General features: G+C 38.4%; 2 protein-coding genes across 2 annotated transcripts; one reads left to right on the top strand and one right to left on the bottom strand.

Moving 5' to 3' along the window:
- Window positions 1–1,833: 1,833 nt before the first annotated feature.
- Window positions 1,834–18,453, top strand: LOC138940519 (uncharacterized). The gene is made up of 6 exons (XM_070309505.1): window positions 1,834–2,009; window positions 2,443–4,354; window positions 14,794–14,934; window positions 15,855–16,156; window positions 16,271–16,527; window positions 16,849–18,453. The coding sequence occupies exons 2-6, from the start codon at window positions 4,042–4,044 to the stop codon at window positions 17,612–17,614; spliced, it is 1,779 nt and encodes a 592-aa protein (XP_070165606.1). The 5' UTR covers window positions 1,834–2,009; window positions 2,443–4,041; the 3' UTR covers window positions 17,615–18,453.
- On the bottom strand, window positions 17,935–21,624 carry LOC138940518 (ATP-dependent RNA helicase DDX24). Its single transcript, XM_070309504.1, has 11 exons — window positions 21,606–21,624; window positions 20,987–21,170; window positions 20,380–20,899; window positions 20,084–20,280; window positions 19,832–19,977; window positions 19,430–19,722; window positions 19,127–19,349; window positions 18,944–19,055; window positions 18,749–18,866; window positions 18,487–18,670; window positions 17,935–18,414 (listed from the first exon to the last, which is right to left on the bottom strand). Coding segments are annotated over exons 1-11 (2,265 nt in total). The 5' UTR covers window positions 21,608–21,624; the 3' UTR covers window positions 17,935–18,128.
- Window positions 21,625–21,859: the final 235 nt, after the last annotated feature.

Here is a 21,859-nt window from a genome sequence, read left to right as displayed (position 1 = left end):
GAGAGAGAGAGAGAGAGAGAGAGAGAGGAATTACCGCAATCCTCACTGACGGAACTGATGTTATCGCGAACGAAAATACGAATTCATGTTGTATTTCTCGCGAATATCACACGTGAGACCGTTATATCCTAGAGAACATAACGACATAAATTGTAACGGCAATCTCCGGAATTTCGAGAGCTCAGACGGAAATTCGCGCGGTCGCTTAATGATCGAATCGAAATCCGGCTACGTTTCGCGGCGCGAAGAACGAGAATCGACGTACAACGGTGCAAATGACGATGACAATGATGACGATGACGATGACGATGATGATAATGGCGATTATATAGATATTGGCAATAGGATATTGCGCATTCGTATTGCGTAACCCTTTCATCGACAAATTTAACGGTAGTGGTCTAATGATTTCCTCCGTCTGTCAATCGGCAAACAATCACGTGTGTAATTACCATGCTGATATTTCACTAATACTCGCGTAGCGTGTTCCATACGTGTGGGAACGCGGGCAGGAAGATCGGCAAATACAAAAGAGTTAAAACATTTCTTTTCTTAGGCACTAACAATAGACAAATAAAAAAACAACAAAATATTAATAAAAACTTGTGTTGCAAAATTGTGAATCACTTTTCAACTTGGGAATCACAGAAATGATTTAAATGTCTCTAGACTTTTTACTATATTCCCTTCCGTCTTCTTTTATTGATCCTAATATTTTTGCCTAATAGGATTAAAGACCGTCTAGTGAATGTTAAAATCTTTATTGTGCGTCTGAGCAATTTCCATAAAAAGAATCGTGTAACGCGTGAGAGAGAAATCTTTAATGATGTAACGGACGCCAATCCGCACCGGTAATATGTACGCTCAACAAAAATTAAATCCAAGGTCGTTCCACTTTCCGCCTGCTCAGAAATCACAGCGGTTCGCTCGTAATTTTTACAATCTTTACCCGCGTTCAAACGCAAAACAATATATAAGTATTCGCTACCATTACGAGCGTGCAAAAAGAAGGCTATCATACGCGATCGTCGTCGCTGAATCTCATCCGAGGGTTACCAAATATAGAACTTGGGCTCGTTTTATTTGAGTATAGCCGTATAAGGAAATTGCATATAATATCTTAGTCACTTTTATGAAAATATATATTATTTATTGTATTTTTCTTGCTCAGAATACAATTTTCGAAGGATTATTCACTATAGATGAAGATGAAATGTTTAATATCGGAAATAAAATCAATTTTTTTAAGAAACACTGAAGAAATTCCGATTAGGTTTAATTCACATATTTCTTACTATTAGAGAAAAAGTTATGTTAATGTATATAAATTAAAAAAAAAACAATATAAAATAAAGTTTAATTTTTGAAAGTTTGATTCAATCTTTCCTTCCTCCCGGGATTGATCTACTTGGCCCCGAAGTAGCTTCTGATCCCAATCACGATCTGATCAGCTACCATTTAATCTCAGCACGCCGCAATTGTCAGCTGCTCGTGCCTCTTCGTTGCTGTGCATATACCAAGACTGACTCGGTTGCTATTACGGGCGATTATTACGTACTTCTAGGAAGGAAGTTTGTATCGAGGGCGGTGCGCGCGACTCCTGTGGGGTAACAGCTCTCGCGGGCAACAATAGGATCTTATATCGAATAAACCCACGTCCACGTATAAGTCGGCGCGCGTATTCTGTTAACCGGTGGACTCCACGGGCGAGGTTCAGGCCGCGGGTATTACCGACACTGACGCGGTATAGAGGTGGTGGTACACACGGAGCACATACTAGCAAAACGATTATACGGCGACGAGCGTATGCGCGTTCAGAGCTCTCGGTGTTGGAGGACCTCTTACACTCGACTCAGCCCGAGCCGGGCGTCAGTGACTTCGCGTCCGCCGATCCGACCGGATCCTCTCCAAGAGGTGCGGGACGTGCGTCCTTCCGCGGAAGGTCAGAAGTCGTAGAAAAATTGGACCATTCGATTCCAGTCTTTCGGAAATCGGCGCCAATGTGTACGGTAAGAAAATTGAAATATTTTTAATAAAATATATTTATTTTTCGATTTGTTATTAAAACACGTTCATTCTTCCTTTTGAAGCAATTCTTGGAAATCTTTAAATAAATATAGGGACTTTTGTCTGACATTTTTTTTTTTTTTTTTTTTAATTTGGCTATTTTATATAATCGTAGAGAATTTGAATTTATTTGCTCGCATAAATGAAAGAAATACAATTACCTATAATGACTTTCGTTACTTGTGCATCGTGAAAAATGACAAGTGCCACTTTAGTCGCGGTTGTATCGAGTCTGCGTGAGATTAACGCGGGATAAACGTGAGTGCGTTTGTTAAAGGAGCACATTGGCTCCGACTTATAAAGCGATGCATTGCTGCAATCAAACTTGGTGGCTGGAAGCATACTTTGACCGTATTTCCTGCTTATCTGTTTCAGACCACCGCGATGCAGCGCGACCTCAGCCGACAAGATGTCTGAGGGATATCCCCGCGGGACCTCTCTACCTCCTTCTTTACCTCGTCTTCCCTTGCGGTATACGATAGGTCCTGTTCGGAGGCTACCAGGATGCAGCTCAGACCCAGTTATCGAGGCGTCCGAAGGCACCCCGCGGCTTGCGTGCACGGTATAAAGCAATAAAAGTGTCCGCGCCACGAGATATATCTCGCGAGGTCCGCGTAAGAAACGGCGAAAGAAAGCCGACTGCACCGATAAATCATAAACGCTACGGGGATCGAACTGCGGGAGATAACTGCCTTCGCGTAAGGAGAGATAGAGAGAAAAAGAAGAAAAGAAAGAGAGAGAGAGAGAGAGAGAAAGAGGAGTCAGCGGCTCGGTTAGTCAAGCGGGATCCATTATTCGATTGCGCGTCCATCGAATCCATCTATTCTCGGGTGCCTCGGCAACGCTAACAAAACCGAAACAGTCCGGAAGAGGAGCCTCATCGTCGTTCATCATCGGAAACAGGACGTCCGGAAGATACCTCGTACAGAGAGGCGGATATTCATCGTTCGTTTCTCGCTCATCGATGTAAACCATCTCTCGCGGATATTATCGATTGATCCTGATAGTTTTCCCGTAAGAAGATACAGTGTATGGACGTTCTTTGCACGGCGATGATCATCGCGGATACTGCCGCAATCGTAATAGTTTTGCCGCTAAAGAAAGATACGTTGTCTGTCCACGCTCGATATTTATAATCATGAAAATACCATCGATAAATCGTGATAGGTTTAAATGGAAACTCGCGCGCTACTGTTCCCATCGACTGATAACAGATGATTTGTTGCACGTGTGAAAAGTGTGACGCAAAGTGTCAAACCTATGAGCGGATCGATCGCCTTGACCAGTGCCGCTAAAGAAGAATCGACTAAGTTTCGTTGGACAGTGTTTCGTGATCCTCGATTTCACTACGCGCTGTTGCCTCGGGTAACAGTTTAGTGTCTAGTGAAGCAAAGTTTCCTAAATGTATTTTTTATCGAGTCTTGGCTAAAACATTCACTGCGAATCAATACGTTATTTGACAACGAAAATCAATTTTTATTTAAAAAATACGTAAACGTGGCGATTATTTAATTTAGCCCATCATGCGTATTATTTCATTCCTCTCTCGCGTTGCAATTTACGAAAAAAAATTTCTTGCGTAGAGCTTGCAAAATGTCAAAAATAATTAATACTGAGAGGATTGATGTCACTATTATCGTGCCGCGAGACGGAAAGTGACAGCTGCCGTGTTGCAGCGGAGTGACATAATTAAAGAAGAAAGTGCGTCCGAGCGTCCGTTATTAAACGGTAATGAGCGAGTATCGAGAAAGGAGTTACAATGCTCTCGAAAGTAAGCGTCGCGCTCGCTTCGCCACCACGAGGATTAAATGACGTTACGCTCTCCATCTTTACGACACCCTGAAGAAGATTATCTTATTCGAAACAGCCTTATCGCATTCGTTATCTTCGCATATCTCATCGTTTCCGGACATTTGTCTCGATGTTTCCGAGAGTCGTTTGTAAAAAGTGACGCTATACGAAATATGTGAGATCATGTCGTCGAATAGTGAATTCTCGACAATGTCCAGTGAGGAGATGCCTTCACTGCCCAAGTCCCTGCCAAGTTCGAGGGAGGCGACTGCTAAGGGTGGTTCTGGCTCCGGCGGAGGATACATGCCACTACGGGAGTTTCTGGACCGATTTTCATTACCGCGAGTCGTCAGACTCGAGGGCACCGGCGGCAGACCTGTGCTCCTGTACAAGCAGCAGCAACGATCGCTGAGAGTCACAGCGAGCTTATTGATGCACCGGTACCGACATGACGTCAAGGTGGGACCGGAGATCGTCATTCCGGAAGGTTATCCAGGTGAGTTTTTCTCAATCGGGATTTAAATCGGTTCCTTGGAACCATCGTTGCATCGATGACGTTACAATCAGTTAGATCTTTGACGTTATTATTTTTCGCGGAGGATAATTTTTCGCGCGGATAATTAAAGATCTGGAAAATAAAGTAGACTGAGAACTATTTGAAAAATATCAAAATCGAGAATATTAAAATTAAATCTTCTTTTGGACGTTCGCTTTGTGGAGAGAGATATCTTTCATTTTATTTGGGTTGTGATATCGATGTAGCTTCTCTTTTAATGGCCGTAAGAAATGACAGCGTGTAGCATGTAAATTATGCTACACGCAGAGTGAACGGTAACGGTTGTGGAGATCATCCGGCTGGAATCATTGGAACAGGTTATAGACTTTATCAAGCTCGTGCACGCATTTGCGTTGCTGCTCGCGTGAACGCAAAAGAGGCTACAAGAAAAATGATAATGCTCCGACTTCGCGTGCGCGAGAGAAAGAACGAGAGAGAAAGAGAGATACCTATCCATCATACTATTAATGTTCCCACTCATTTTTTTCATCTCAATCATAAAGCACTTTGTGTAGCGAAGTAAGTCGCGAAACTCGCAAGAAGGGCGGCCTCCACTCCTGCGTACGCGACTTATATTAGTTTTCTGGCATCAGAAATGAAAATTATGAGGCAATAAAGCGCAGTAACGCGGACCTAGATCGAATGGACGAGAAATAAAATAGAGGCAATGTTTAAGCTCGGTAGTGGCTGGACGACTTGAAGAGAAACCCATCAACTAACAACGTCCGGTTTTTTCACGCGAGTGCACGATGCCATTCAGTATATCGACATTTTTATCTCTTTATACGCTTTTTTCCCTCTACTTCATCTTTTTCATCCTCTTATTTCTTTTTATTTTTGTCTTTAAGTGCAAAGTGTGGAATTAATGTCGCGCACGACATTATCGCGCTTAACTACGGCCACTATTGCGTCTAATAAATGCACTTTGTATTTTAATAAAAATGTTGTTAGTCATGAGTCAGATATGTTAAGTAGCCGGGGCTGCGAGTGATTGAGAAATAGAATTTTACCGCACTTTCCTCTTATTATCTCATTAATGAACAACCAAAGGCAATTACAGCTAAACCTATTACGAATGTCTGACGAATCGCGGGGAAACTGGTTCGTATTAACGTCGAAGTTGTCGAGTTTTTTCACGCAATTTTTTTTGTTTCGCTCGATAGCGATTCGGTTGATTCATGCGAGAGAAACGCCGCTGATCAGTAAATTATTTCGCGCATCGGTGACTCATGATACAGGACAGAGTTCAAGACAATTTCTAGTCTCTATTAGAGCCCATGCTGATTTTAAAATGGCTCGGAGTGATTTCGATAATTCATTGCTGGCTCTTCTCCTTTCACTCTGCTAGTTTGACAGCATCCGGCTTTTGAGTTTGGCTTTCTTTGCGCGAAATAACGTCAAGTCATGACTAGTCAAAGATGATGAATGGAATCTGGGAAAAAAGCTATCCGGCTTTCTCGTACATTTGCTTGACGAAGTTTTCGAGCGAAGATTGTTTTTAGAGAGATGGATGTGCCGAACAGAGGTTGCTCGTTACCTGACGACGAAGAAGAAGAAATTCCAAAGCATCGAATGGCTCGCGTGGATATGAGCTTCGTACCGCTCGCGGATAAATTGACACTTGAGGCAGACGCGAAGTTGGTTACATTGCGTATAAGTCTCAAGATACTAACAGTAAATTGAGCCGGGAAATATTACTCCACGCCCACAAATTCGCCACGTGTGCCACGACGTAATTCACACGGTGAAATCGCACGCGGGGAAGAATAAAAAACACGTTTCTATCGTCGCGCGGCTAGACGTCTCGCGCGAATTAGTTCCGCGTTTTAAACGCTTACTCGCGGATCTCGCGAGACCGCTTCACCGGTGCGGTGATAAAGAAGCGTCGTCGGACGTTTACTGTTGACTGGTCGGTACAAAAAGTAACAGGAGAACATGCAGATCAAATAGCTGATTATTCGCTCGCGCGACGAGTCCCTCAAAACTATCGGCCGAGGCTGAAATGCGAAGCGAGTGAGAAGTCACGCGGTGTTATGGTCCTTATATGTTTTTCTTTTCTTGGTGGATAAAACAAGAAACGGTTTCCCTGGCTAAAATTGCCTCCTTTTCCCATTATCCGATCCCCAACGAAAACTGTAAAATTATTTTTCCTTGAAATACAGTGACTTCGTTTAGTTCGTCATTTTATGGAGAACAGGGGATTCTTTCCAGCACATAGACTCGCTGGGAAACTAGAAATTCTCAGTATTCAAAGCTACGAGCACACGTCATCTAAATTCCAACCAACGCACTGTGATAAATTTCATTATTTTACTGGACAAAAGTATTTTCTTTTCCCTTTCTCTGTTTGTTTTTCTATTACTTTTCCTCCGACCACTTTTCCTTGTGCGTTATCGTGGAATTTCAAACGGTCGGTATGACAAGATTCCGAGTCGGACGCTTTCGTCATCTGGCTTAATCCCATTTGTTCAGCACGACGCACGTGCGTGAAATGCGCGATCGCCGGCTGCCGTTAAATGCAAGTCCGTTCCGGGTGTTGATTTCTGTTTGTTATGAGAGTCGAGAAAGCAATCTACATATAACGTCGATGAAATTGTGGTAAGATTTTCATTATACACTTTTTTTAAATATTATGGTAAACATAAGATTTTCTATATCGCTGTATAATATATTATAAAGTATGATAAAATAATTTCCTAATAGATTGAATTTTTCTTATTTATCGTTAGATAATGGGTATTGTATCAAAATGTCATTTATGTGGAAAAATTTTTAATCTTGCTAACGGCAATCTTAAATATTTTATGATTCAACATGACGGATAATTAGTATGAAACAGATTAAACAACCATCGCGATTTTACATTTGCGCCTGCATCACGTCATTCGCAATTTTTGCGAGTCTGGCTTTCGTCGGCTAGAGAACCATAAGTTGCAGCTAGATATATTAGAGGCATGTGCATCGTACATTACGTGCCCGTTATACATCATCGTAATCAGCTTATCCCGACGAATAAAAAGCGCACCGAGTATTTTCTCTGCGCTAACGCTTACGATTCAAGGAATCGCGCTGTGAGGGACGAAATGAAGACATTCAAGAGAGGATAAGAAACGCGTTACGGAGTCGCGTGTAATGTGTTTTAAAGTGTATAAAGTGGTGGTAACATTCTGTGTAATATTCTTACGACTTTTTAATTCCATCGTCGAATGTCGAATGAATTTTACGGTTACAGTCATGCTTGTTCCAGACTATGAAATCCGATGTATTGATTCTGGTGCATTGAAATTGATATAATTTCGCAACGTATTATGCATAAATAACTACGGATTAAAAGTAGCGATAGAATTTTCTACCACTATACTAATCGTATCGCTACGTAATATTGCAACCAGCAATGCCGCGATACGTTAGACGCCATGAATTCTTCGGTTTCAATTTCGCATGACAAAGAGAAAGATGCCATGAAAGCTTAGGGCGGTGGCTATTCGCGAATCATCGCTAGTGAAAGGGAATCTCGTCGGAGACGTGCAACTTGAACCTTCAACCGAGATAAAATTACTAAGGGAAGATTTCAGAGGCGCGCGCATCCGATTCCGTGGACTGATAGGGCCGATATCGTACATACAAATCACCGGCCATGGCTTAACTGCCATTCGTGCAAACCTCGGACGAGAGTCGACAATTCTCCGCGGCCAGTCTTCAATTTACAATAATTTATTAAGCGTATGAAATCTCGAGAAAAAAAAAGAAAGAACGGTCCTCGTCGGTGACGCGTCGAGGTCGATGTCCTTCTTGTCTCATACGCGACCCTCGTCTTCCTCTACCTTTTTTCTTTTTTTCTTCACGCTGGCACCGTTAAAACACAATTCGACGCAGGGGATGATAGCGTCAGTAGCTCCTAAAGTTCTACAGAACGGCTTATGAGATAATCGCGTACCCGTTTTTATTTCACACAACATACAAGAAATCTACCTTTTAACAGTCGGTCGTTCACCTGGAACGAATCGCGAACGTTTACGATGCACGGTTGCCCGCCGCCCGCCGCGAAAAAAAGGAAGGTAAACGATCTCTTGCGCGGAAGATAGGACCGTCGTAAGAAGTTAAACGCGACATGAGACTAATAGTATGATGCATAGTGTGCAAAACGATATTTAGCGAAACATCGTCCTTTCAGCAAGAAAAGCTTGCTGGATATATTTTTTCATTTTAAAAATTAATATATATCTTCTTATTATAAATATTATATATGCATAAAGCAAAATCTACTACTTATTTCTCATTGCAAGCATAAAAGTACCGTGCATTTTACTTTTAATAAAAAATATATATAAATTAAAGTTAATAAATAATCATCTCTTAATCAATTTACACAGACCACAGAACTTGAAAGCTATCGACGATCGTGCGTGTCGTGGCACCCATGTGTTGAAAACTTCTTTCTTTCTCTTTAGACATAGAAACGGCAGAGAAATGGAGAATGAATTGCGTGCAGTATTGCGATCGTGATTGCGAGCCGAGAGATCGTATAGATCGGCTTATCCGACGTAGTCGTATGGTTTTACTACCAACTGCCCGATCCAGCGGAGATATCCCGGTTCTCTTCCTATAACGTGATGTATGTATGTGTGTGTAATATGTATGTGTGTATACATATATACAAATAACTATATATATATAGTTATTTGTTCGCATAGAGCTCTTGGACAGGGGTCTTACACAAAGCAAGAATATTGCGCTGAGACGGCCAGACGCGCCCTCGGCAATGATCGGTCTCCCTGGTTTTAAATAACGGTCATTACATGCCAAGGTATAACTCTCTGGGGTATCGCGACCGACGCTGGCTACGCGAGAAACCGACTTCCACGACAAAGAAAAGGGAGAGAAAAGCCAGAAAGGATCAATTTATCCGTCTCTATCTTACTTCTTCCTCCTCCCTCGCGTAAAGCCAGCTCTAATTTCTCTACACAATGATAAAATCTATAGATAAAATATAAATAGCGATCTACAAACTAATAAATTACGATCGACTTCTGCTTCATCGCGCTCTATCGTCGTGTTCCCCGTTCTAATTGCCCCCCGCGATATTATTACTAATATACCGACTAATACTACTAATACGGATGGTACTACTTTTGCCTTGACTGCGTCGATTTATTACGACGATAAATTCTTCTTGCATTTTTATTCGATTTCTCTTCTGCTTCCCCTTTTGATATTGCAAAGCTATTGCGGCTCTGCGATAAGATGTTACACAAGTTGTTCAAATATTATCGTAATTTTAAAAAACTGGAATGTAAAAATATTTAACTATTCGATTTTTAGCAATTAAACTTATAAAAATGTATCATTATCAATATAGTATAGCAAGAATTCTGTTATACTATAGCAGGTATTATCGATATTAGAGAGAGCCCAAGAACCGTATACTATTGTCACGGTTCGAGTCACGTCCAGGTAATATTATATCCCGAATGATTGGTCTCGCGCGGCGTAACGTGAATTATGCACAATAAAGATTCCAGCCACAAGATGTGTGTGTATGTGTAGGCTGCAGTCTCTTCCTTACTTAATGCTCCTCCTAAACACATATATCGCGCACTCGGATACCACAATGTTTACCTGAAACGTCACGCCGACACTGGTGATCTCTCCCGTTGGAATATTCTCGATCCCATCGATATCGCTATCGCGAATCTCATGTATAATCTGTTATTGATAATTATTTACTATAACGGACCCAGCTCCAATTATGTTAACCTTGACATATGTTGTCAAGGACATAATCCTGAGTAACTTTTCCTTATATTTTAATCGGCGATCTTTTATAATTTTTGAGATATTTAAAGTTGAAGTTAGATTCGAAACGAAAATTTGATTTGAGTTATATAACGTAACTTGAATCAAATTTTAATTTTATATCAGAAATAGGTTTGGATTAGGAATCTATACACCATTAACTAGGTATAGGTATTAGATAAGTTAATATATGATAAACTAATATAGGTATTGGATAGGATAATATATGATAAACCAATATAGACATTATATAGGATAATGTGTGAAAACCTCTTTTTGGGTCATATGGGAGGATGGGACCCGAGCGGAATCGAACCTGGAATCTTTCGATTAACAGTCTGCGACTCTACGCCCGGCACCACGCATCGCCCACAATGCGAAGCGTCGTTCAGCCCAGAATTGTTGTGTGGATGGGAAAGTGTATACATGGACACAGTGGGTTCCGCCCTCCTCCCCCTCCTACGGGGGGGCTTCACTTCCGGAAGATATAACCTAACCCAAACCTATTTCTGAAAATGTAGTTTGAGTTATACAACGTAACCCACACCAAATTTTAGTTTTAAATCAGAAATAGGTTTGGGTTAGGTTATATCTTCCGGAAGTGAAGTCCCCTCGTAAGGGGAAGCGGGGAGGACGGAACCCACTGTGTCCACGCATATATTTTACAACGTGAAGCGAGATTCACCTCACAATTGTTATGTGAATGGGAAAGTATATGCGTGAACGCAGTGGGGCTCCACTTCCGGAAGATATAACCTAACCTAAACCTATTTCTGAAAATTTGATTTGAATTATACAACGTTTTGATGCGAATGGATCTCGCTTCTTGCGTGGAAATTACAAACTCATGTAAAAATTACGTTTTGTTTCTCAAATTTGATTTATTAATAACTTTTTAATAAACAATGACCGCCGATTAAGTTAAGGAAAAGTTAATCAGGATTATGTCCTTGACAACATATGTCAAGGTCAACGTCATTGGAGCTGGGTCCGTTATAGTAAATAATTACCCTTGGAATTTGTTGACAATTAATTATATATATGATGATTTCTCTCGATAAATTAACATAAATAAATAATTATATTCTTTTTATTTTATCGGAAATTCATCGAAATTAATAGAACGACAACACCTCATATGCTATGCTTGTTATAGATTCAGATTTTTAAACAAAAATTAAATATTTGTACATGCCTATTAAACCACGTGCACCGATGACTAAGTCTATCATGTGTTTTGTTGAAAGGAAATTTTATGCCAAATGGGTGGACACGAATTAGGATAAATTCTTGAAGCATGTTGTAATGTATAACGTAACTTTTATGAGCGCACCTGGAGCGCAAGCCAACGTCCGGTTTCTTGGGTTGTTGCAATCCTCGCTTTAAGTCCTTCGATTGTTATCAAGATCGGCATGATACAAAGTTTAAAAGCAAAAGTTTTATATTGCTACAATAACGATAATTCAATGTATATATTTTTTGATAACAAAAAATTATTTTTAATTTTAATTTTTCTTCCAATGGTAATTAGTTAATCAAGTTTGAGAATTACATTTTTCCAAAAATTTAAATCGTTAATCGATGTTATATAAAAATATCTATATATTTAGCTATTTGGAAAACGAACAACGTGAGTATGGAGATGCCAGAGATGTGTTGATCATTGATACATATTTAAAATTTCGAGAAATAAGGCATTCTTATATATAATTTAATCTATTCTGCGTGTTCGAGCATTTTTAGAACGCGCCTTAAATAAATTCACAACGTGTTCCGTTTGCTAACGGATCAACATTTATGACGTTACATATACCAGCACAGAGATTCTGAATCATAAATATAATGTATACGGCGATGATGCGTTAAAAATGATGAGAATAAAACGGATTTAATTTATTGATTCACGCATGGAAAAACTACCCGCTATATAGGTATACCGCTTCCATACGTCTCGTGTTTATTCAACAACGCGTACATGTTCTACGATGTATGGAGTTAGGAAAGAGTTAATGAACTCTATTAAAAGTTATGGCTAGACATTTCTTTAGAATATATAGTCTTGTAAAATTCCACGCAATAACATAATATTGTGTATCATTTAATACCAATGAATATTCATTTTAATTAAGCTTTATTTAATCTTTAATTGCATATATTTATGTATTGTTTATGTATAATATTTAAATTATCTTTCTTTTATCGGAAAAAAAATTAAGATACGCTGCCTGCTAGTGTCCAAAAAAATAGATTGCCCGGACAAAACTTGACCGGCTTTATTACGGGAATCGAGTAAGCGCGTAATCTCGCAATTACGCAAGACAATAAGACACGTCAGGAAGTCGTTGGCATGCGTTTGAATGCTTGAACTTTTCCATAGATTTTTCACAACAGATACAATCCCTATAATTATGACTTGAACGCGCTCGCTCTCTTGCGGGGTCCCGCGTTTCTTACCTGTGTCGGATGCGCGCGTGGAAATAGAAAGTGAGGGAAGGCCATACGCTTGTGTAATTGCGAGCGTACGCCTTCGCAACATTTCTTTTCCGGGGTACACGCTCATGTTCCAAGCTAGACGCTAGACGCCGCGTCCTTCTGTTATGTATCTACAGAGGGACGGACCGAGAAAATTCCCCTTACCTAAATAACTCCCTTCGAGGCATTCTCAAGACCGTACCGAGAGAACCAATATCATCCGTCTAATTGCGCGCGGCGCGGGTTTCCAGGTCGTTGATCTAGAACAAACAAAAACCGGGAGCCCCGCCGGCCGCTAGATTATTCCATCAGTTAACCTCGAACAGAGAATTAATGCGCGCAACCTGCAAACGAAAAAACTTTCCCAAGGGAAACTGCCCTTCCCCTCTCGCCTCAACACATTCCCTCTTTCTTCTTTATACGGCTCGCGATTGCTCGACGCTCATGTCGAACCCTGAATACTTTTCCAGTTGATTTCTAGAAGAACGGGTAAAATATAAAATACCAAGTTTTAATAGAAAATTGATAAAAATAATACATTATTCCAGTAAAAAAAAAAACCCTGTATTTTAGTGCAAGTCATCCCTTTTTATACAGTTAGTTTCTAATCATCATTTACAATATTTGCATTAAATTAAATTAATTTGAAAGTTAAAAATTTAAATTAATTACTCAAGAGAAAAAGTTCAGTGTTAATTTCGCTTTCGTTGGAAGGATTCAGGATTTTCGACAGGCCGGGATCTTTCTATGGCATTCCAGAGCGAGCGATCCGCGCGATCCTTAAGGGCGGGATTCGAGACATGCGCTCGTATATCGGGACGGCATTCTTAAATCAATTAGCGATGAGCAAAAGAACCCATTGACCTTCGATCAGTTCGACCGACCATTCGGCTACTGTGTCTCCGCCACTGTGTGTCCACCGCGCAGCTAAAATTGCCTGTTCGCAATTTGACGGGTTTTTTTTTTACGAACTGGCTGAAACCTCAGAGAGAAGCACATAGTTCCTTCCTTCCACATAGATATGTTTTTTAGCCCGCCCCGGACGTACTGCTGTTTCGACAGATGCCGACTGGTCCCAATCATTCTTGCTATGATCAACAAAAATTTAGCCTTGGCTCTTTCTCTCTCTCTCTCTTCCTCGTTAGAGAAAATGCAAACTATAAATTTTTTTCTCTATGTCTAAATTAAATTATATATTGCTGTTATTATTTAAAAAAATTTTTTTAAATTTAAAACAAATTCATTATTTTAAAAAAAAAAGGCATTAGGTGTACAACTTTGCTTCCGCCGTTTTTTTCTCGAAATTCGAGGCTTTATTGTAAAAAACTGGTTATACATTTATGATTCAAAGTATTGTCCACTCCCAATGATCGTGCCAATTCTTTTTGACTTTGACTCGAGTCTTCATTAAGTAATGCCTCCAATTCTGCATCTTCGAAAACCTTCTCTCTTCCACCGCTATGCCGGTCTTCGACGTGAAAATCACCGTTCTTGAAGCGTTGAAACCACTCACGACACGTTCTTTCGCTAATAGCGGCTTCACCATAAGTATTTGAGAGCATTCGATGAGCCTCAGCCGCAGATTTCTTCACATTGAAGCAGAAAATTAAAACCTCCCGCAAATGACGAGAATTTGGCTCGTAAACTGACATTTTCAATCGAGAATAACTTTATGATGCGGACACAAATCGACTAATGTTTCTATGGGGTTATGTTGACAGATGCCCAAGTTTATTGCATGACATCTATGATCTATTTATTTCGACCACTACTTACCGCTAAAGCCATCTATAGGAAAACGGCGGAAGCAAAGTTGTACACCTAATACATATATGTTAATATACGTATAGAATCTTGGATGATTATAGAGTAAGTCTCACAAGACACGATACAGAAAAACCTATTTAAAAATTCTGTTTTTGCAGAATTTATTACTTGCACTTATTAAACGAATAATAATTTGTCAGGATCAAAAGACGAGGGGAGCAAAGCTTTATAACATTTATTCAATTTATTTATCCGTATTATGTTTATATTAGAATCGGACAGATACGCCATTTATCTTTATTGAACAGTTTCTTACATTGATATTTAACGTTTTATTCTTTCAGGATGGTTTTCTGTGATATCTGGCAATAACACGGGTAGTGCACGCGTCTACCGAAGAGTGGATTCTTTGGTGAAGACAGGGGTACCGGTGTTTCTGCTTGCGACACCCTTAAGAGCTTACACGCTGACACATTCAAAAATGGGTAAGTTTGAGCAGAAGAAACTGGAAAGTACTGCGACAACGTTCTTGACCCAAATGCATATCAGTGCAACATAGAAAGTGATCTTTTTCTCTTTTCATCTTCATTTAGTCCGTGTGAAAACAGAAATGCATATTCGAAAATATATCTTTTTCGAGGATATTTCTTTTTACATAAAAATATTGTCAATTACCACGCGTTTCCTAATTTATATCTGTTGACAGTCTAGAAATTAAAAAATGTATAAATTAAAAGCGCGCATAAGTAAATATGTCAAAAGCATATTCAAGGAGTAGAAAGATCCAATAAAATATTTAATTTTAATCTAATTCATTTCGATAAAAATTTCATTTACATATTTATACGCGTAAAAATGTCTCTTATATTTACTTTACAACCTTGTTAAAAGAGTAAAAATTGAAAGAGGAAGTTTCGAGCATTTTTCTGTTAGATTCATCAGAAGCCAGACACGTTCACGTATCATAAATTAGCTTAAATTAGCTAATAACAGGCCAATGACACGCATTAATAAGATATAAACGATGTGATAAAACTGAAGCTTCGTTAAAACGGGATAATCGATAAAAACACGAGTAACGGCAGCAGTTGGGATCAGTCTCCGATCCTAATATTAGATACGTGTACAATATATCGCGCGAGACACCATCGGATATGACTGGAAAGGACTTCTGCCGCCTTTTAGTATCGTTCGGTACCGTTAAAGATGCCTTTAGGACACGACTGCTGCCAGGATCGATTATACGCTGGGTTTCTTTTGAGATTCAACGCGTTCTTAACGGGACCACGTGCAATATAATCGAAGGAACGAGTTGCATGATCACGACGCCCTTCGTACCTTTGCAACATTGCAAATAATATCGCGGCTGCAATCCGTGATCAATTTTGCGTTTTATATCTTTCAGAGAACGGAAATCTGCGTGCCCATTACACGAAGACGACGATCAAAGCCGGCGAGATATTGCGGCTCGTAGCGGTCTTTCAGGATACGAGGAGATGCAGCTCGGTTTCCTTTGGGATTTCCGGCAGATATCCCGAAAAGGACCAATACGCCCAATGCATCGATCTTCATGGACGAGAAGTATTTGCCTCGCTGTCGACCAGAGGCGAGTTTTATGCGATTTGTCAAAACGGAAGCGTCGATATCGGAAGTGACGCGGTACTTTACAAGGTTCAGCATCTCGCCAAGAGGCAGTTGCCTCTCAGAGTAAGTCGCTTTTATGAAGTTTATACTATCTTTTTTAATAATAAACGCTAAAAAATATCTTATTATATTTTTCATTCTTTTCGATTATCGATTAAATTAAATTTGTTGCTTCAGGTACGATTGATAGCGGGACCGCTGCCCGTGCCATTGCCGAAGGAATACGGCGGTCTAATGCAGTTGGAAACGTCGACACAAGGTCCAATAGTTTTGGGCTGCGTAGTTCCGGAGAGACCGGTGCATAATCCGGAAATGCTCGAACTAGTTGTATCCGGTAATGGTGCGCCGAGGGTGCGAAGGGCTAGATTGGGTTACCCTTCGGAGGCGAGATTGTTGGCCTCCCCAAAAATTCAACGATTACTATCAGCCTGCAGGTAAATCAATTAATTTAAAGCAAAATTAACTTTGCTTCGATAAAATTGAAGTTCAGTTTCCTAATAAAGATTTCAACATATTATTCAAATTAATCACCTAGATCTAGAACCTAGAGTATAAATTACACAAGTAAAAATTAAATATCCTTTTTTTATTCGTTAACTGTATTATTCGAATGAAATTGTCTAATTCTGGTTTCTCGGCATGTTTAAACTTTTCTAAAAATTTCATTAAAGATTTGACGTATCACAGAAATCAACTATCAACTTATTATATTGGAATTTATATTCTATGTGGTTGAACTGGTTTTTCTACTTTAGCCGGGCGGTCGGGGATCGTGCAACCGAGCCACGAGTGGCGCCCGTGAAACTGCATCCGCCGACAACTGAGAGTTTGAAGGAGATGCATCTGAACAAGATCAAGCCGAAATCGGAGACTAACCCGATTCTGCAAAGTTTAAAGGATGGACTGGAACACCTGAAGCGGAACACGGCGAAGGAACGGAATCAACAGACGAAGCAGAACACCGGAAACGGCATTCTTGAAAGAATCTCGAAACTCGCTCAAAGCAGCAGAAACCGCAATCCCGCGAAGAAATCGGCCTCGTTCACGTTCGCGGTAAGACCGGAAGTAGCCATGAGATCTCAGGAACGTTACTCCAGTCTGGAACCGGAAACTACCTCTCATCAAACTCGTCAGAATCAAAACACTAAGCAACCGGTACAGAGATCCGTATCGACCAGCGTGTTGGAGGTACCAACGTGCGTCGAACTGCAGCCCAACTACTCCCGTGTGAGGGACAGCCTGACACCATTGCCGTCACCACCGAAGCTGGTCAGGACCAGCAACAAAAATGAGGAGATTTACGCCGAGATCTGCGACACCGTGACGGTAAATCAGGTACAAAAATGTCCAGGAAGCCATGTGATGGCGCGAATCAGGATCGTCGTGCAGGGCCATGATTCATCCTTAGAAACGCGCAATGTAATCGGCAACGAGAGGTACGCAAACTCGATGGTAATGAGTGAACAGATAGACTCTATTATCAGTACGGAGGACGAAGTGATCTATAACACCGTGTTCTGAGATTATCGAGTTAACGTACAAATCGCTATGATGATGCTCATAATAATACGAAAACGAGCGAAAAGGGAATTTAATTGTAATTTGCAGCAGCGACATGTGAAATTTTTAAAGTGTAGGCAAACCGGCTGTGTTCATCGATCGACTTTCTATTCGCTGTTTCGAGGAATGTATTATATCACATAAGCATGTGCATATTAAGGAAATATGTACAACTGTTTTTGTAGAAAAATGCAGAAACCTTCTGTATATACCTTTGCCATACGTTAAAGTACTAACAATTAAGAAGAAAACATATGCATATTAAAACTATGTTTCTTAGAATGATGAATCGCTCAAATTAATTATGAATGTAAGTATAACTTGCAACAAAATAAAATTTATCTAATTTTTGTTAATTCATGATTGTTCTGTGAAATCCATGTTTTATGTTAAACATTAAACAAGCAAAATAATGTAATGAGAAAAATATCAGCACGATTCGTATATGTAAACAAGATGTATATTTTATGTCTTTTTAAACTTTATAGATTTTTTCAGCTTTTTTTTGCAATCGTTCTCTTTTCTGAGATACGATATTATTCTCTTTAGTTTTACGAGAATTATTTTCTATTGCCTTTTTCATCACTTCGATAGCTTTCTCTGTATCCTGAGCAGGATCTATGTTTAAATTATCATCAAGATACTTTCCTGAGAATCCTTTCGGGAATACTGGCTTTGATAACAGAGATCGCAAGTGATTTCTCTTTACCTTTAATTGTCGTCTCAACGCTGCTGCTTCTTCCGATTCCGTTGATAATTCACTAAAGTAAAAAAATAATATAATTTACATTGTATAGATAAAAAATATAAGCAAATCAATTTATTTCTCTTACTTATCGTCGTCATCATTGTCCAAGATCATATCCATATCCTCCATTGCTTTCCGTAACCAATTTTTCTGAGTATTCCGCCGCCGACATTTTAATTCCAGTTTATCAATATCGCGAGCAACATCTACTCTTTCTTTTACAGAGATTAATAGCCTATCTACTACAGGAAATGTAGGTAAATCATGCGCTAGAAACAGAGATTTATGTTATTATCATATTTCTAATCATTAATAAATAAATATTAATTATTTTCATGTTAACGTACTACGTCCAAGAGTTTTGCACAACTTGCTGTAGTTCTGTTTTTCAGAAGGTTCCATCATTAGAACTGTGATACCTTCTTTTTCTGCTCTTGCCGTTCTACCGCTCCTGTGTACGTAATTCTGTAAAATAATTGTCAAATCAATTTTGTGTGAAAGTATTATAATGTTATATTAGCGTTAATATTTTAGATATTCACCTCGGATGTTCTTGGGACTTGATAATGTATTACATGCTCTATGTTAGGTATATCTAAACCTCGCGCGGCTACATCCGTGGCTATTAATAGTCCATTTTCATCAACTTGAAACCTATAATCCTTCTTCCAATTAGTACAAATTTCATAAAAAATGTATTTAATATATATATATATTTACACAACCTTTCAAGATTTTTTAGACGTTGTCGTTGTTGCATATTGGCATGCAGAGGTAAAGGTTTGCACTCAAGTATGTTGAAGAGGGTGGATAATCTCTTGACACAGCCAATGCTGTTACAAAATATTAATGTCCTTCCACTGTGTTTCTTTAAAAAGTAATAAAGGTAATAATCCTTGTGATCGATCGTGCATGCTATTCGACATTCGGTCAAGTTATCAGCCATACCTGATAATGTGGATTCGATTAATACATAATACACAAGTAGCCCACATGTTTGACGATAGATAATTAAGATGCATGTATACCTGATTCTTTTGTGATATCGACGACTTTAGGATTTTTTATTTTTAACAAGTGTATAATCGTTTGCAATTTCTGGCCAGGAGTGAGTTTGTATATTTTACTCCTAGCGTATCGTTTCTTTTTTCTCTCGAGATAATCCGGAAGATCGTGCACCATAGTTAAAGTAGCCGAAAAAACGAACACCTGCCGTTTCTCCAGTTTGATCGGATTTGAATTCATTTTTTCTATGAGATCGTGCAATTCTTGAAAATGACCCTTCTCCATCATTCTATCTGTCTCATCAATAGCTAAGTATCTAAATTATATAACAAATTTTCTATAATATAACACAAGATTATTTTCTCTTTCAGAAGAGAAAAAATAATATCTTATTTTCTCTCTTCTGTTTAAAAATTGGCAATTACTTAATAGAATCAATTTGATTTAGATGAGAGTTGCCTTCTTGAATCAGTTCCCATAATCTTCCAGGTGTAGCGATGACAATTTCAGGACCTTTATTTAATATCCTTTCTTGTTTTACTGCTGCCATACCTCCAAGAATAACAGCTATCTGTAATAATATATCATTATAATTAAAATTATACATAATATAATTATATTATCTAAAAAATAATATACTGTATTATCCTAAATTTGAAAAAAAGAATTAGCTTCACCTTAATATCTGTATATTTTGCTGCTTGAGTAAGATGATTCTTTATTTGGATAGCTAATTCGCGAGTTGGTGTCAAAATTAATGCATACAAAGGTTTGATTGGGATATTTTGACAATCATCAAGCTTTATATCTTTCATAACATGTACACAGTTCTTGGATTCTGATATATTTTCATTTTCTGAATCAGAATTATCATCTATAAAAAATTTAAAGTTAAAGAATTAATAGTAACTATTAATGCATTAACTCTATTTTACAAAAAAAAAAAAAGTAAAAAAGTATATTGCTGTACTACCTTTGGTTTCTATTTTTGAACAATTCCATTGACTATTTTGAGAATCATATTTTATAGTTTCTTTAGAAAGTGATATTTCTAACTGCTGCTTCTTCAAATCCAAGATACCTTTTATTATTGGAATACCAAAAGCTAATGTCTTGCCACTACCAGTTTCAGCAGCACCTAATATATCTCTGCGGCCTAATATAGCAGCTGGCAATGTCTGAGCTTGTATCGCAGTAGGAGAATGAAAATTCTGATCAGCTAAAGCTTTTATTACAGTAATAGGAACACCAATAGAGCTCCATGCTTCAATATTAATCTTTGCCAAGTTTTTATTATTTGTATCACAGGACAAATCATTTTCACTATCAGAATCAATTTCTGAATTAATAGTTTTGCATTCTGTTGATTTTATTGTTTTCTCATCCAATTTCTTTGATTTAGCTTTTTTGACTTTCAATTTTTTTATCGGTGTCTCAGCATTGTTGATATTACTTTCTTTCCATTCATCTAAATATTTGCGCTTTGCTGTTGACTATAATTCATTAATTAATAATCCATTAATAATTTCAATAACAATTTCAAGATATGAAAATAAGTATGAATGAAACAAATTACTTACTTTTTCCTTTTTGGCAGATTTTACTTCTGTAATTATAATCTTGCCTTTCTTGCTGTTCCGCTCTAACCTATAATCAGCTAATTCCTCTATTCCAATTAATCCTTCTATGCTATTGGACAATAAAGTACCTTCCAATGTTATAGGTTTCCATTCACTATCATTAATTCGTTTGGTTTTCATGATCCTAAATTATTTAATTTTATTGTTATATAGGCTTCGAAATGTTCAACGTGATCAGCCAATCTCAACAATCGCGTGTGTGTGTGTGTGTGTGTGTGTGTGTGTATGGGTGGTTACATACGGAATTCTTTTCCTATAATTATTTGACTATAATCAACAATATATATATATAAATCACACTATATATATATATATATATATATATATATATATATATATATATATATATATATATATCTCAATAGTGATTAAAGAATTAACTGACAAAAATCACAAATTCAACAATGACAAAAACAAAGAAATGCACACGTGCCGATGAAATTTGTACAAATAGGTATTCAAACATCATCTACAGCTGTTCTCAACAAGCTATGGAAGTGAAGATACTAATTCACACACAATCCTTCCCTTTAAAATATATAATTATTCATATACTCACATTTTGTAAAAAAAAATATGAGTTTTAGAAGGAAATTTATCCCTTCTTCTATTAAAAATAGCAATATATCGATACGATAACGTATACGCACTTTATATAATTAATTTTTTTATCCTTGACATACAAAAAGATCTATTTATATAGCACGCGCGTGTGTGCTAAAATTTTTCACACGGTAACTGACAATAATTGACTCGTTGCTGGGAGAGTTTGAGCGTCACTGACAATGAGCGTTATAGAAAACCGGCCCGGTG

This window comes from Polyergus mexicanus, unplaced genomic scaffold (assembly GCF_030449975.1).
Source record: "Polyergus mexicanus isolate NDT 795.1 unplaced genomic scaffold, iyPolMexi1.0 SCAF_17, whole genome shotgun sequence".
NCBI lineage: Eukaryota > Metazoa > Arthropoda > Insecta > Hymenoptera > Formicidae > Polyergus > Polyergus mexicanus.
The sequence above is the reverse complement of the archived record's forward strand: the minus strand, read 5'-3'. Positions and strand labels throughout refer to the sequence as shown.